The 12,165-nt window shown below is 39.7% G+C and overlaps 1 protein-coding gene across 4 annotated transcripts in view; it reads right to left on the bottom strand.

Annotated features, from left to right (window-relative positions):
- Positions 1–1,129: 1,129 nt before the first annotated feature.
- irf9 (interferon regulatory factor 9) overlaps positions 1,130–12,165 on the bottom strand; it is a 13,676-nt gene continuing 2,640 nt past the window's right edge. For 2 of the 4 annotated variants that reach the window (XM_034862381.1, XM_034862382.1), the window contains exons 5-10: positions 8,393–8,526; positions 7,187–7,271; positions 5,294–5,353; positions 3,631–4,017; positions 2,597–2,718; positions 1,130–1,707 (exon numbers count right to left, since the gene is read on the bottom strand). In XM_034862381.1, coding sequence (XP_034718272.1) covers positions 1,474–1,707; positions 2,597–2,718; positions 3,631–4,017; positions 5,294–5,353; positions 7,187–7,271; positions 8,393–8,526 — 1,022 coding nt within the window. In that variant the 3' untranslated portion in view covers positions 1,130–1,473. The remainder of the gene's footprint in view (positions 1,708–2,596; positions 2,719–3,630; positions 4,018–5,293; positions 5,354–7,186; positions 7,272–8,392; positions 8,527–12,165) is intronic. The other 2 variants (XM_034862384.1, XM_034862383.1) reach the window with 2 other exon arrangements.

Here is a 12,165-nt window from a genome sequence, read left to right as displayed (position 1 = left end):
ATTAATTTAAATCGGATCAATCATTGCAGCTCTAGTGTAAAATAGGACAGGGAACGAGGTTTAGATATAGCTGGACTATGATCAGACTTGTTATCAGTTGCTAATTTGCATCAGTGGTTCCCAACCTCGTTAGGTTGTTTTTGTTTCATTCAAATAAAAAAAACCTAAAATAATTTTTTTCCAAGAAAGAAAGAGGAAAAAAAAAAAGCAAAGATTAGTTGATATTAGGAAGCAGACGTGTGATGATCTGCTTTCTTTTCCTGTTAATCTTCTCTTGAAACCCGGCTTTCTACAAAATTACGTTCCCGTGCAACTTAACTGCATTTTCAATCTCGTTTTACAAGGGAATGTTTCTTTCTCCCACGTTACGGTCACAGCTTCAAACGCCTCGTTAATGTCTTGAATTAATACAAAACCTACTTGGTTAGGCTGAGGAAAAGGTCCTGGTTTGGGTTAAATAAGTATGTTGCATAACAAAAAAGAATAGGTATCTTTGGTAAACTGTTAATATGCTTTCGCAGGAGGAACATTTTTTCTCTCCAATCACATTTGTTTTTGAAGTATTATAAAAATGTTCAAAGTTCATCAAAGTTCTTGAAGTCGAGTGGATAGATTATAAAAACACAGACTTGTTTTTATAATCTATCCAACCACCTTGACGACGACGTCATTCCTTTTTGTAATGCTTCAAAAACAAATGTAAAATACGTTTCTACTGAAAACCTAAATTGACGACGCTGTTTCGATGTATGGGAACGTGACGCCTTAAGGTCTCTTGACCCCTCGGAGATAACATGCGACCCTTTCTGAGGGTCAAGAACCAAGGATTGGGAACCACCGGTTTAGAGGTAAGACAGCCGTGCAGCCATGATCAAAGAGTTAACATCACATTTTCAATATTTTCCAGATAACCCCGAGGACACAAGAGGAACTGCACTATGGGTAATTGTCTAATTAACTGTTCAGTCTATTGAGATGTAAGAACCATCTTCACTGAACTTCACAATCAGTCGAAAACCTTAAAAAGTTACTGTTGCATGTGACAAAGAAAGCAAAAAATGAAGAAGCTGAGACCAGAGAGTGTCGAAACAACTAACGGAAATCAGTTTTAAATGTTTGATTCATTCTGCAGCGGTGAAGACGTCATCTCAGTGTTGGTTTAACATGTAGTGCTTCCAGTTCACCAACTAACCTCTAGGAGGACGTGAGGGGCCGAAGTCCATCCCGAAAAACGTTCAATATCCATCGTCAGGGTAAAGAAAAAGAGTCCGGTATTGATGTCTTCTATCTGAGTTTTGATTAGTGCCATAAGGTTGGTTTTGTGCTATCTGTTAGGACTCAGCGTTAAAAAAAAATCAACTATATGCTTTTATTTTGAAATCAGAAATCTTTCCGGGAGATTTGAGACTAATTTTAGATGTTGCGTACAGGGTGGTAACCATGGTGATTTATCACTCAGCCCCTCTGTACCTTTTATTTTGGAATGAAAACTTCCCCATCACGGCCGGGGAAAGTGCTCAGGATGCTCCCGCCGCAGGTGATGGTCTCCGAGTCCGGCAACGGCATGGCAACCAGGTTCAGGGTGATCTCCCCCTCCGGAGACTGGCTGGCCAACGTGTACAGGGAGCTGATGGACTCGAAGACGGACTGGACGCTCTGGACGTTCTGGACGTTCTGGACCTGCTGCTCTGCCCACGGGAACGTGATCTGCAGCCGGGAGAAGAGCAGGTAACGGTGTGTTGATTCTTACGTTAGTTCTTCTTACTGTAAAGTTTAGTTTCATGTCAATTCTGCAACATGTGTCAGACGTCCAGAGCAGCGGAAAATACGTTTCAATAAGGACACGTACAACAAGAATAATTAAAATACATATATATATATATATATACTGTGTGTGTGTGTGTTTATGCTGTATAGATAGATATTTAGTTATCCCAAAAATGTGAAATTACGGTGTTATACAGCAGCACACGTACATTAGTCACACAACACAGAATATAAATATAAATGAGATACTAGGAAAAAATATACATACATACAGTATACATGAAATAATAATAATAATAGGAACAAAATATAACATTAAAATACAAGAACAAATATTTAAATATATACAGGATGGGAAAACAAAATGTGCATAATGTTTGTATATGTGACATTTGTCAAAAATAAGAAACATTAGTAATATGTACAGTACAGTTAAATAATCCCACACGTGATTCCCTCTTCCCTAAGTACTGTTTTAAATTAATAACCAATAATGAGGAAAAATTGATTAATTGAAATTATTTGTAAGCCATGCATCCGTCCTTCTTCATCCGCTTATCTGGTAACGGGAACAAAATAAACCAAATAAAAAAATGGATTATTTGTGAAGTTAAGTCTCAGATTTTAGCCGATATATTTATATATATATTAATATACATATTTGGATGTATTTATTTAAGGACAAACTTTTAGTTTGGGATGCAAATCAATAAATATCTAATATCAGTTTCTCTAAATGGTTTTCAGCTATAGTGCGTAGTAGTTTAGTTATTATACAAGTTATTTGTCAATGAACGTGAGCTCCAGTGCGGGTTGTGTGGACACGTACGTTTACCTGGACTATGATGAGTTTTCCAGACGGGTCTTCGGTGTGACTCAGCTCTTCACCGAAACACAGCGTGATGCCACACTGAGGAGGCTCGCCGCCGCTCACACGGAAGGTGTCCAGCTCTAAATATGAGAAAGCCCAAAATGAGTTCAATATATAATTCATGTTACTGTCCTGAGATCAGACTGGACGTACAGTTCATGGTTCATGGTTTCAAACAGATTCACACAGAATGGACTCTGGTTAAAGACAAGCTGTTCTGGGTTGCAACTGAAAAGGATTTAGTTAATAACTTTTCGATTATTTTGTCTGTGCGATGTCAGAAAACGGTAAAACAATAGTCGCTGTAATTTCCCAGACACCAAAGAGGGCTCTTCAGAACAGTCTGAACCCCCAAACACAGTCAGTTTGGGACTAAATCTGGAAACCGCATTGAGATTCTGGCTTGAAAAATGATTCATCAAATGTTCATCAACTAAAAGATTAAATAAACTCAGCTCATCGTCTCAGTTGTAGTTAAAATATGTTAAAAATATGTGTATTAAATGAAAAAGAATTGTTCTGTTTCCATGAAGAAGTCTTGCAAATTTAATCACAATGTTAACAGACACCTAAGCAGTGGTGGAATGTAACTAAGTACATTTACTCAAGTGTTGTATGAAAGTAGAGATTTGTACTTAGCAAAGAGCGGTGGGTGGAATCAATCATGTTATTTTGGGGAACTAAAAAGAATATTTAATATAAGAAATCGAGTTAATTTGACCCGAGGACTACATGAGGGTTAAAGTGCTCATATTAAGCTTTTGGGCTTTTTCCCTTTATTGAGGTGTGTTATATACTGTTTATTTTTTGTGCATGTTATAGGTTCACAAAGTGAAAAAGCCCAAAAACAGGGTGAAAAGAGGAGCTGCGGCAATGTTTAGTAAAACAAAAATATTGTGTTTTTTGAAAAGGAAACTATTTAAAACTATTCTGATATAACGTCTTAAATGCATGTGAAGGTTCAGTGTTGGGGGGTTGGGGATCGGACTCACGTTGCTTGAAGCAGTCTTTACTGAAGAGCATAACCGGGTCCGTGTTTCTCTCCATCTTGTGCAGCCCCGTGGTCGTGTGCGGCCCCGTCCAGAAGACCCGCCCCTGGCAGAACCGTTTCCCGTAGACTCCCCGCGGCGTGGCGGTCAGCACCACCCCTTTCTCCATGAAGGGCAGCAGGGTGAACAGGGCCTGCAGCTCGGGGACGGCCGGCAGCGTGCAGGGCGGCTCCGGCAGCGGGATGCGTGGAAACCGGCCCTTCAGGGCGGCCGGCGGCGGGGGAACGGGGGACGGAGGCGAGTACATTATCCTGATGTCAGTGCTCTGGACTTGGCGTTTCAGAACCTCCTGTCCCAAGTAATGAATCACCACGTTGAAAGAGTCCTGGACTGGAGACACGGGGACAGAGACAGGCATAATAAAAGCACCAGTGGCACTTTTTTGATGTTTTTTGTTGTTGTTTGAGCAAGTTAGACGACTCTCCAACATCCAACATGGGTGGAATATCCAAAATACACATTTAGGTGTTTAACTTCAGTTTGTCAATGTGTGTCTGGAGATTTCTCCTTAATCCACCAATCATGATTCATTAGCATATCTAACCCTTGTGCTGTCCTCCCAACGACCATTAACGTGTTTTTCTAACGCTATTTTAAACATGTGTCACTTTTTTCAATGTTTTTTTGTAATTCATGGTCAGTGACATATCTATTTTTTTAGTTAAAATTATGCAGACATTATGAATCATTTTGATTAATGGTTAAGATCAAAGGATGTTGATGGATAATCACAGACGGGTCCATGTCAGTGGGTTCAGGTTTAGTCAGGAACTAAAATTCAATGGAAGCGATCATTAATTTTACCTGGGAACGTTGTTGCGTGGCTTCTATACAACGTGCATGCATGCATCAAGTTATGTTTGGCTAATTTGGTTGAAATAAACACATATTTGTGATATATATAAAAAAAAAAAAACGTTTAACAGGTCAAATTTGACCCGAGGACAACTCAAGGGTTTGACATAAAAATATCAGAAACCTTGTAATACAGGAAGTAATTGTTTCAACGTGAGTAATCAACTGGGAAGTTTCATTAAAGATATCTGTTAGGTAAAGTAGTTTACCCAGAAAAAATCTCCACTTCAGTAGCACTTGTATCAACGCCAAACTTTCCACTTTCAATCTTCTCTAACGTTATATTCTGAAGGTTTGAGGTGTTCAGATATCTTTTACAGCTTGATTTATACAACATTTTATAGCTTTTAAGTACTGTTGAAAGTGTTTTCTAGGTCTGGGCCATAGATCAATATTATATAGAGTGGTCCTAGTCCCGGCCCCAAACCCCCTCTGTAAAAACCTTGGTCTCTAATACAGGTCGTCAACAACATGAAAACTTTGAACCTTAGGTAAAGGTTTGTTCTGGAACTGGTGCAAATTAGCACATATTTAACAAGAACATGCATCAGTTGTATATTGAAACATGTCAGAAAACTTGTAATACTGCATAAACAATACTGTCTTAATGTCAGTAATCAACTGGGGAAGTTTGATGGTGATATCTATTTATTTCCCTATTCACCTGTCCCCTCCTCCCTAAAAACATATCAAAGACATTTGTACATAACAAGCTGCACATGATTATTGTAATGTTTGTTCAGTTTATTACCTCCTACCGGAGCAGGAACGCTCTCCTCGATCCGCACGTCCAACCTGATCTCATTGACTTCTGCAGAGAGAGAGAGAGAGAGAGAGGGAGAGAGAGAGGGAGAGAGAGAGATAAAGTGACATACCAGCTGGTTGTTTGTGAATAAAGCCAGAGTTTGTTTTGTTGACAGAGGACAATATGTTGTGCAACCAGGTTATGCTGTGTTCATCATAACAGGTTATGCTATGTTAGGTATGTGAACAACACGTCTATTTGGCAGAGTTTCATACTGTACCGCCTACGCTATGTGATCGTAAAATCATTGTGGAATGCATGTGGGCAGCTGTAGTGGCACAGTAAATGGCACTTTTTTATTTTTTATTACCTAGTCTTGCATTGCTAGACCCCCCTTCACAGCTCTGCGGAGGAGGGTCTGAAAAACATGCTCTGGTTGATTGGGATCTCTTTTAACCAATCACAATCATCTTGGGCCGTGCTGGCGATGCCTGTGCAAAATAGCCTCGGGAAGGAAGTTGTTTTGGTGGAACGTGTGTATGTTTGAAAGTTGTTTTAGCCGTGCAACAGAAACCTCCGATTGGACAGAGAGTCTAGTTAGCTGTCTGGATTTACCCTGCAGAGATCTGAGGACCAGGTAACCATAGTCCTCCGATTGGACAGAGAGTCTAGGTAGCTGTATGGATTCGCCCTGCACCAGGTGACCATAGTCCTCAGAAATCCACCAGAGGTTAGACCGCCAAGACAGAGAAAGAGGAAGGGTGCGGACATCCATTTTCCAGTGTCACCGGAGCAATCCCCCAAGTAAATCGTTGCCAGTATAGACTACTTCTCACTCATTATCCTGAGTACGAGAATGATCTCTTCTTTATATCGCCGCTCTGCTGTCTCAGCTGCACTTTCTCCATCTGAAGTTCTTTTCATAAGCCATTTTTGCGTGAGACTAGTATAAGGGGACCTTTAGGTAGTTGTAATAATTGTGAAGGTTGTCTGTGATCTTAATCTCTTGGCAGGTCTGTAGTTTGTCAAGTAAAAACTCCACCACATGTCACCAAACAGGGCCAATTGTGGGATTATATTAGTCCGGTGTGAATCGGCATCTCTGTGATTAAGGGTTCATAATGGGGTGATAATGTCAGTAAATTTGAGTAAAATGCAGACTTTGTGTATCCCGTGTGAATATGCCGCATGGTAACATGCAAAGGCGGGATGCATTGTGTGTTTTTATGTGTTGTTTTTTTTGTTATGAAGGAAGAAAAAAAACTAGAGTTGGAGAGTGGAGTTAGATGGCTGGTTAGTTAACGCTCCTGTTGAGTAAGAAGACATTACAGCTCAGGTAAAACCATTCTTTGCTTCCAGATACCGATTCCGATACTTGAACTTGCGTAGCGGGCGATACCGAGGACTGATCTGATACCAGCGTGTCATATATTTTATTATGTTTTAACAGCTGTGTACTACTATCCCTGTATGGGATATGATTGTTGGACTAAGTCGGGTTAAACTCTTTGTGAAACATGAACAAACCCAAACAATGAACGCCACAGAACTTTCTTTTTTTATGCAGTTTGATCCAGTTCTACTGGAAAAAGAATATAAATAAACTACTTTAACGTAGATTACGTGGTATCGGATCGAGGCATAAACTCCAGTACTTCCTGATACTGATACCAGCGTTTTAGGCAGTATCGGAGATACTGGTATCGGAACATCTCTAGATGAAATGCATGACGTCAGGATGTAATTTAGACATCCGTGTCTCCTGTCCACAAATCACTTGAAGTCAGGCAGTTTGAATCTAGACTGGGTGAACAGATCAGACCCTCAGGTTGTATTGATCTGGTCTGTTATCGACCAGACGCTGTGTGACTGCTGTAGTATCAGTGGAGTTAAACTCACCTTCTCTCTGCATGGGGGCGGCGTATTGAGCGGGGTCTTCTGTCTGGACGGGGAGGTCAGGCCACAGCACAATCTCTTCAACACACTGACAAGCACAGAGTTTGCAGCTGAAGAGGCAGTTTTGTTTTTATACCTCGCTGAGACATGGAAACAGCTGCTAGATGAAAACTTTAGCTCAGGCGGCAGGATTTAAAGCCACGACATCCAGGGGGTTCTCTTCAGTAGTTTTTTGGCCTCACTTGCAAGATTCAGTTAGCATGATAGTGTGTCATTCAAGGGAAACTTTGGTATTTAACCTGGACCCTATTTCACCATGTTTTTGTGTCTAACGGGGACAACATTTCACTTTAATTCGGTCCAGTATTAAGCGGGAGCTGCAAGGCAATTACGAACCGTCAATTTACGTCCACTTGAAGAGCTGTTTTTGTTACTTGATCCAGTCTGGTTTGTTATTGTGTCTAACCAAGTCTCTCTCACAGAGAAGTCTCCTTCTGAAATCTGAATATTGGGCAGCAACAGGTCCGACTCATCCCACAGCGGAGGAGGCCACCTCACAGCTGGTGAGTTTGGACTTTACTTCTTCAGGCCACGCTCTTTACAGATGAAGAGCTCGTGTTACGAGGGTGTGTTTCCAGAAGTAAAAATCTCACAAATTTTCTCCTTAAGAATTTTGATTATCAGCTTTAATGTCTAAAGTTTAGACATTAAAGCTGATGATCAAAACTTCGGATGGTTTAGACTCTAAACCATCCGAAGTAGACCAACTACGAGCTCTGAGGTTGTGAAACAAAAGTTTTTGCTCCTTTAAAAGCCAACAAGTCCATTTGAAATCAACCTGGTTTTAAGAAAAACACAATCTTATTTGCAACCTTATGGAAAAGTACTACACTACCCACAATCCTAAGCGTGACAGCGACGTCTCTGATTGGTGGAAATCGCTGTTACCATGGAAATGTTTCTGCCATTGAAGTGTATGATCGTTTCAAACAGTCTCGTACCTTTGCCTTTTTTTTAAATGTTAATTTGCGCCGAATCAAAACAAATAAGGCCAGCCAATCAAATTCAACGACAATGCAAAAACCTTCCGATGACACTAAGCTACGCCATCCTCTGACAACAAGTCACTTCTCGTGAGATTTCTCCTCTCCTCCTTTCCACTATGATGTAAGATAAGATGGAAAGACCCAAAGTAAAGTGCAAACTCACCAGCTGGGAGGTGACCTCCTCCGTCTTTATCTGCTTGGGCTGACTGTCGTCGCTGCTCTCGGAGTCAGAGCTCTTCCTCCTTTTCGGCCTCTTGGTGGCTTTTACTCTGCATTTCTTCTCAGGAACCACCACACCTGAACAGACAGGGAGCAGTCTCTAAATACACAACACTTTGAATATTTGATTTGGGTTTCTGTAATTAAGAGAAAGGGAGAGAGTTGATTACTGACATTAAGATATTTGTTATACAGTATTACAAGTTTTCTGAAATGTTTCAATATGCAAAGGACGCATGTTCTCGCTAAATATGTGCTGATTTGCATCAGTTCCAGATCACAGAGTACGATCTAGACCTGCTCTTGAATTAAAAGCGCAAATTTGGCGCTATTTAAATTGAATTGAATTAAAAAAACGCTTCCTAACCAAACCCTGTGAGATACACATGATTGTACAAAGACATCACAGCAGTACGTTAAAGGACGTGACAACCTTGGATTTCGGTGCATTTTTTCATAACGTAGTCCTAAAATATGATCTCAAATTCTTCAAATTTACTGCACTTATCTTCCTTTTTTTAACCCTTTCTTTACCAGCTTGTTTCATCAGAAGTACTCTGTAAGCATGTGTGAATACGGACAGCTCGTGACGACATGAGTGTCAGTAAGCAACATTTTGGGTGTTTTGTACAGAACACAGTATTTAAGCTTGATTCATAGTTCTGTGTTGAGTACATACTGAAGGAACTGTATGTGTCCTAAAGGGTGACACAGGAATCCACTGTCGCCCCCCCACCCATCCCGAGCCCGATAAAGTACACCCGTCATATCCAGATCAAGTGACTGCCTCCCCCCCCCCCAAAAAGAAATCCTGTCCTGCAAAGTCCAGAGAGAAAGGTTGTGGATCGTAGCGCCCCATTTCCCCAGTGGTGGAAGAAGTATTTAGATCCTTTACGGAAGTAGAAGTACTATTACTTAAAGATACTCTGTTACATGTAAAAGTCCTGCATTAAAAATATTACAAGTAAAATTATATAAGTATCATCATAGGAAAATGTACCCAAAGTATTAATAGTAAAAGTACTCAATGCAGAAACTGGAAACTGGGCTCTTCATCTCAGATGTACTTGTAGGCCCGTGTACCGTTGGGTAGTTTATCATAAAACATGTTCATTTATTAACTACATGTGTTTTGTGTGTGCAACAGTCTTAACGTGTAAAGTTACTAGTATCTAAAGCTGTTAGGTGAATGTAGTGGAGTAAAAGGTTTCTCTCTTAAATGCAGCGGAGTAGAAGTAGAAAGCACAATAAAAGGATAGACTCAAGTATAAGTACCTCAAATTTGTACAGTACTTGAGTAAATGTACATAGTTTACATTCCACCATTGCATTTCCCCGACTCATTTCCTGGTTCTCCTCCTCCATAAACAACAGGAATTCAACGAGAGAGTTAACTTTTCCTGAGTTTAAAGTGACTTAGGTAAAGATCAGATGACATGTTTTTGGGGATAAATTGAGCATGAATGATGTTAATTACAAAGGGTTCATTTATCTGTTCTTGGCAGTGTAGTCTTTGCTTTTATCCCTTATTTCTCCCAGTAAATATACTAGACCCAATTCAACCAGGATGACGTAGGGTGAACTTGTGGGCCCCAGGTATCAGATCTCTGCCCTGCCGACTCAGCAAAACAGCTTGAGCTGATAACACAGGCGAGTCACTTGATCTGTAAGTGCCTTTTCATTCTGAGGTGTTACTTATTTATCAGTGCAGATGGATTTTACAAAACAAGCAAAAGAATCTTTAAGTAATGTAGATCTCTAACTTTAAAGCCAGGATAATTAATGCGCCATTCATACAGTTATTCACTTTTATAGCATTTGAAAAAAACATTGACTTGGTTTTGAAATAGTATTGAGTAAAAGTTGACATATTCCAGTCTGTGATTATCCATAAACATACTTTTCTTTAGTTTTAGTCGAAATAATTCCTAATTTCTGCTTTTCTAACTCAAACATTAGTTCTAATTAGGTATTTCCTGTAAATGAGGTTTAATGAACATAAATTCCACTAAACACTGTGATATTCTATAAAAACACTGTGATATTCTATAAAAACATTGTGATATTCTATAAAAACACAGTGATATTCTATAAAAACACAGTGATATTCTATAAAAACATTGTGATATTCTATAAAAACACTGTGATATTCTATAAAAACACTGATATTCTATAAAAACACAGTGATATTCTATAAAAACACAGTGATATTCTATAAAAACACAGTGATATTCTATAAAAACACAGTGGTATTCTATAAAAACACTGTGATATTCTATAAAAACATTGTGATATTCTACAAAAACACGGTGATATTCTATAAAAACACCGTGATATTCTATAAAAACACAGTGATATTCTATAAAAACACAGTGATATTCTATAAAAACACTGTGATATTCTATAAAAACACAGTGGTATTCTATAAAAACACAGTGATATTCTATAAAAACATTGTGATATTCTACAAAAACACGGTGATATTCTATAAAAACACCGTGATATTCTATAAAAACACAGTGATATTCTATAAAAACACAGTGGTATTCTATAAAAACACCGTGATATTCTATAAAAACACTGATATTCTATAAAAACACGGTGATATTCTATAAAAACACAGTGATATTCTTGCATTGTGGAACCTTCCTCCTCCACGAGGCTCACTGAGCCCTTTCTACAAACACAACCGTGTGTTTTACAAGCAGGGCGGTCAAACTTAACATCCGGGCTTCTTACTGGCGTACATTTGATATTCTCTGCCTCCCTGTTGCTGCTGATAGTCTTATCAGAACCTCTCTCGGTGTCACACGGACGCACAACACGATATAACAACATAAAACGGCGACAGCTGCAATAACACTGGTTCCAAATTCCAACTTCTATTTAAAGCAGTGAGATGTTGACTTACTGATTGTTGAATGTATAACCGGGCGTTAGCAGGATAAAACTCTTATTATATAACAAGGCTTTCCTTTCACAAAATGCTTTTATTTTGTTGACTAAATTTAACTCTAATCTCCGCCAAAAGCTTGCAGCAGCTCGCGGTGCTCGGTACCCGACTCAGAGTCACTCATTTTGGGCTAAACACATCTAACTGCGGCTGATACGGCCGAGCTGCGATGGAGGACCGTAGCCGGCGTCACAAAGCTCTGCAGCGGATAAAACACCCAAAAAAAACTGTCACTCTGCACAGCCGGTGGTCTCCTGATTTCGTACGATATCGTACAGACCCGTCCATTAGAATGCGTTGCGTTGCAGCAGCATTGCTTTGTGGGAAATTTATGCTGTCATAGTGTCCACTGTTTGCATGCTCTGGTGTTTTAGTGTAAATAATGTGCAAATCGAGTGCTATTGCTTTCATACTAAGGCTTCGGCCATACTAAAAAATCTCACCCACAGTTTTAGTACAGTTTTAGGCGTACAGTCTATGGACGCCGCCTCCGACTCTGACTCCGTCATGTCTTTATACCGAGGGAAGGTGAAGCATGATGTTTTACCCCGGTTTAAAATTGGCTCGGCTCGACCTCCTTTCTAACTCTGCTGTGACTGAGAGGTAACATTGCTTCATAACAGTGTTAATCAGCAAGTTTGCACACTTCTATAAGATTGTGTGTGTGTGTGTGTGTGTGTGTGTGTGTGTGTGTGTTTGAGTGTTTGAGTGTCTAGAGTTGGATTGCACTCAAATATGCCTGAGCTGCTGCTTATGTCTGAGTG

This window comes from Etheostoma cragini, chromosome 22 (assembly GCF_013103735.1).
Source record: "Etheostoma cragini isolate CJK2018 chromosome 22, CSU_Ecrag_1.0, whole genome shotgun sequence".
NCBI lineage: Eukaryota > Metazoa > Chordata > Actinopteri > Perciformes > Percidae > Etheostoma > Etheostoma cragini.
Note: the sequence above shows the minus strand (reverse complement) of the source record. Positions and strands in the feature narration are given on the sequence as shown.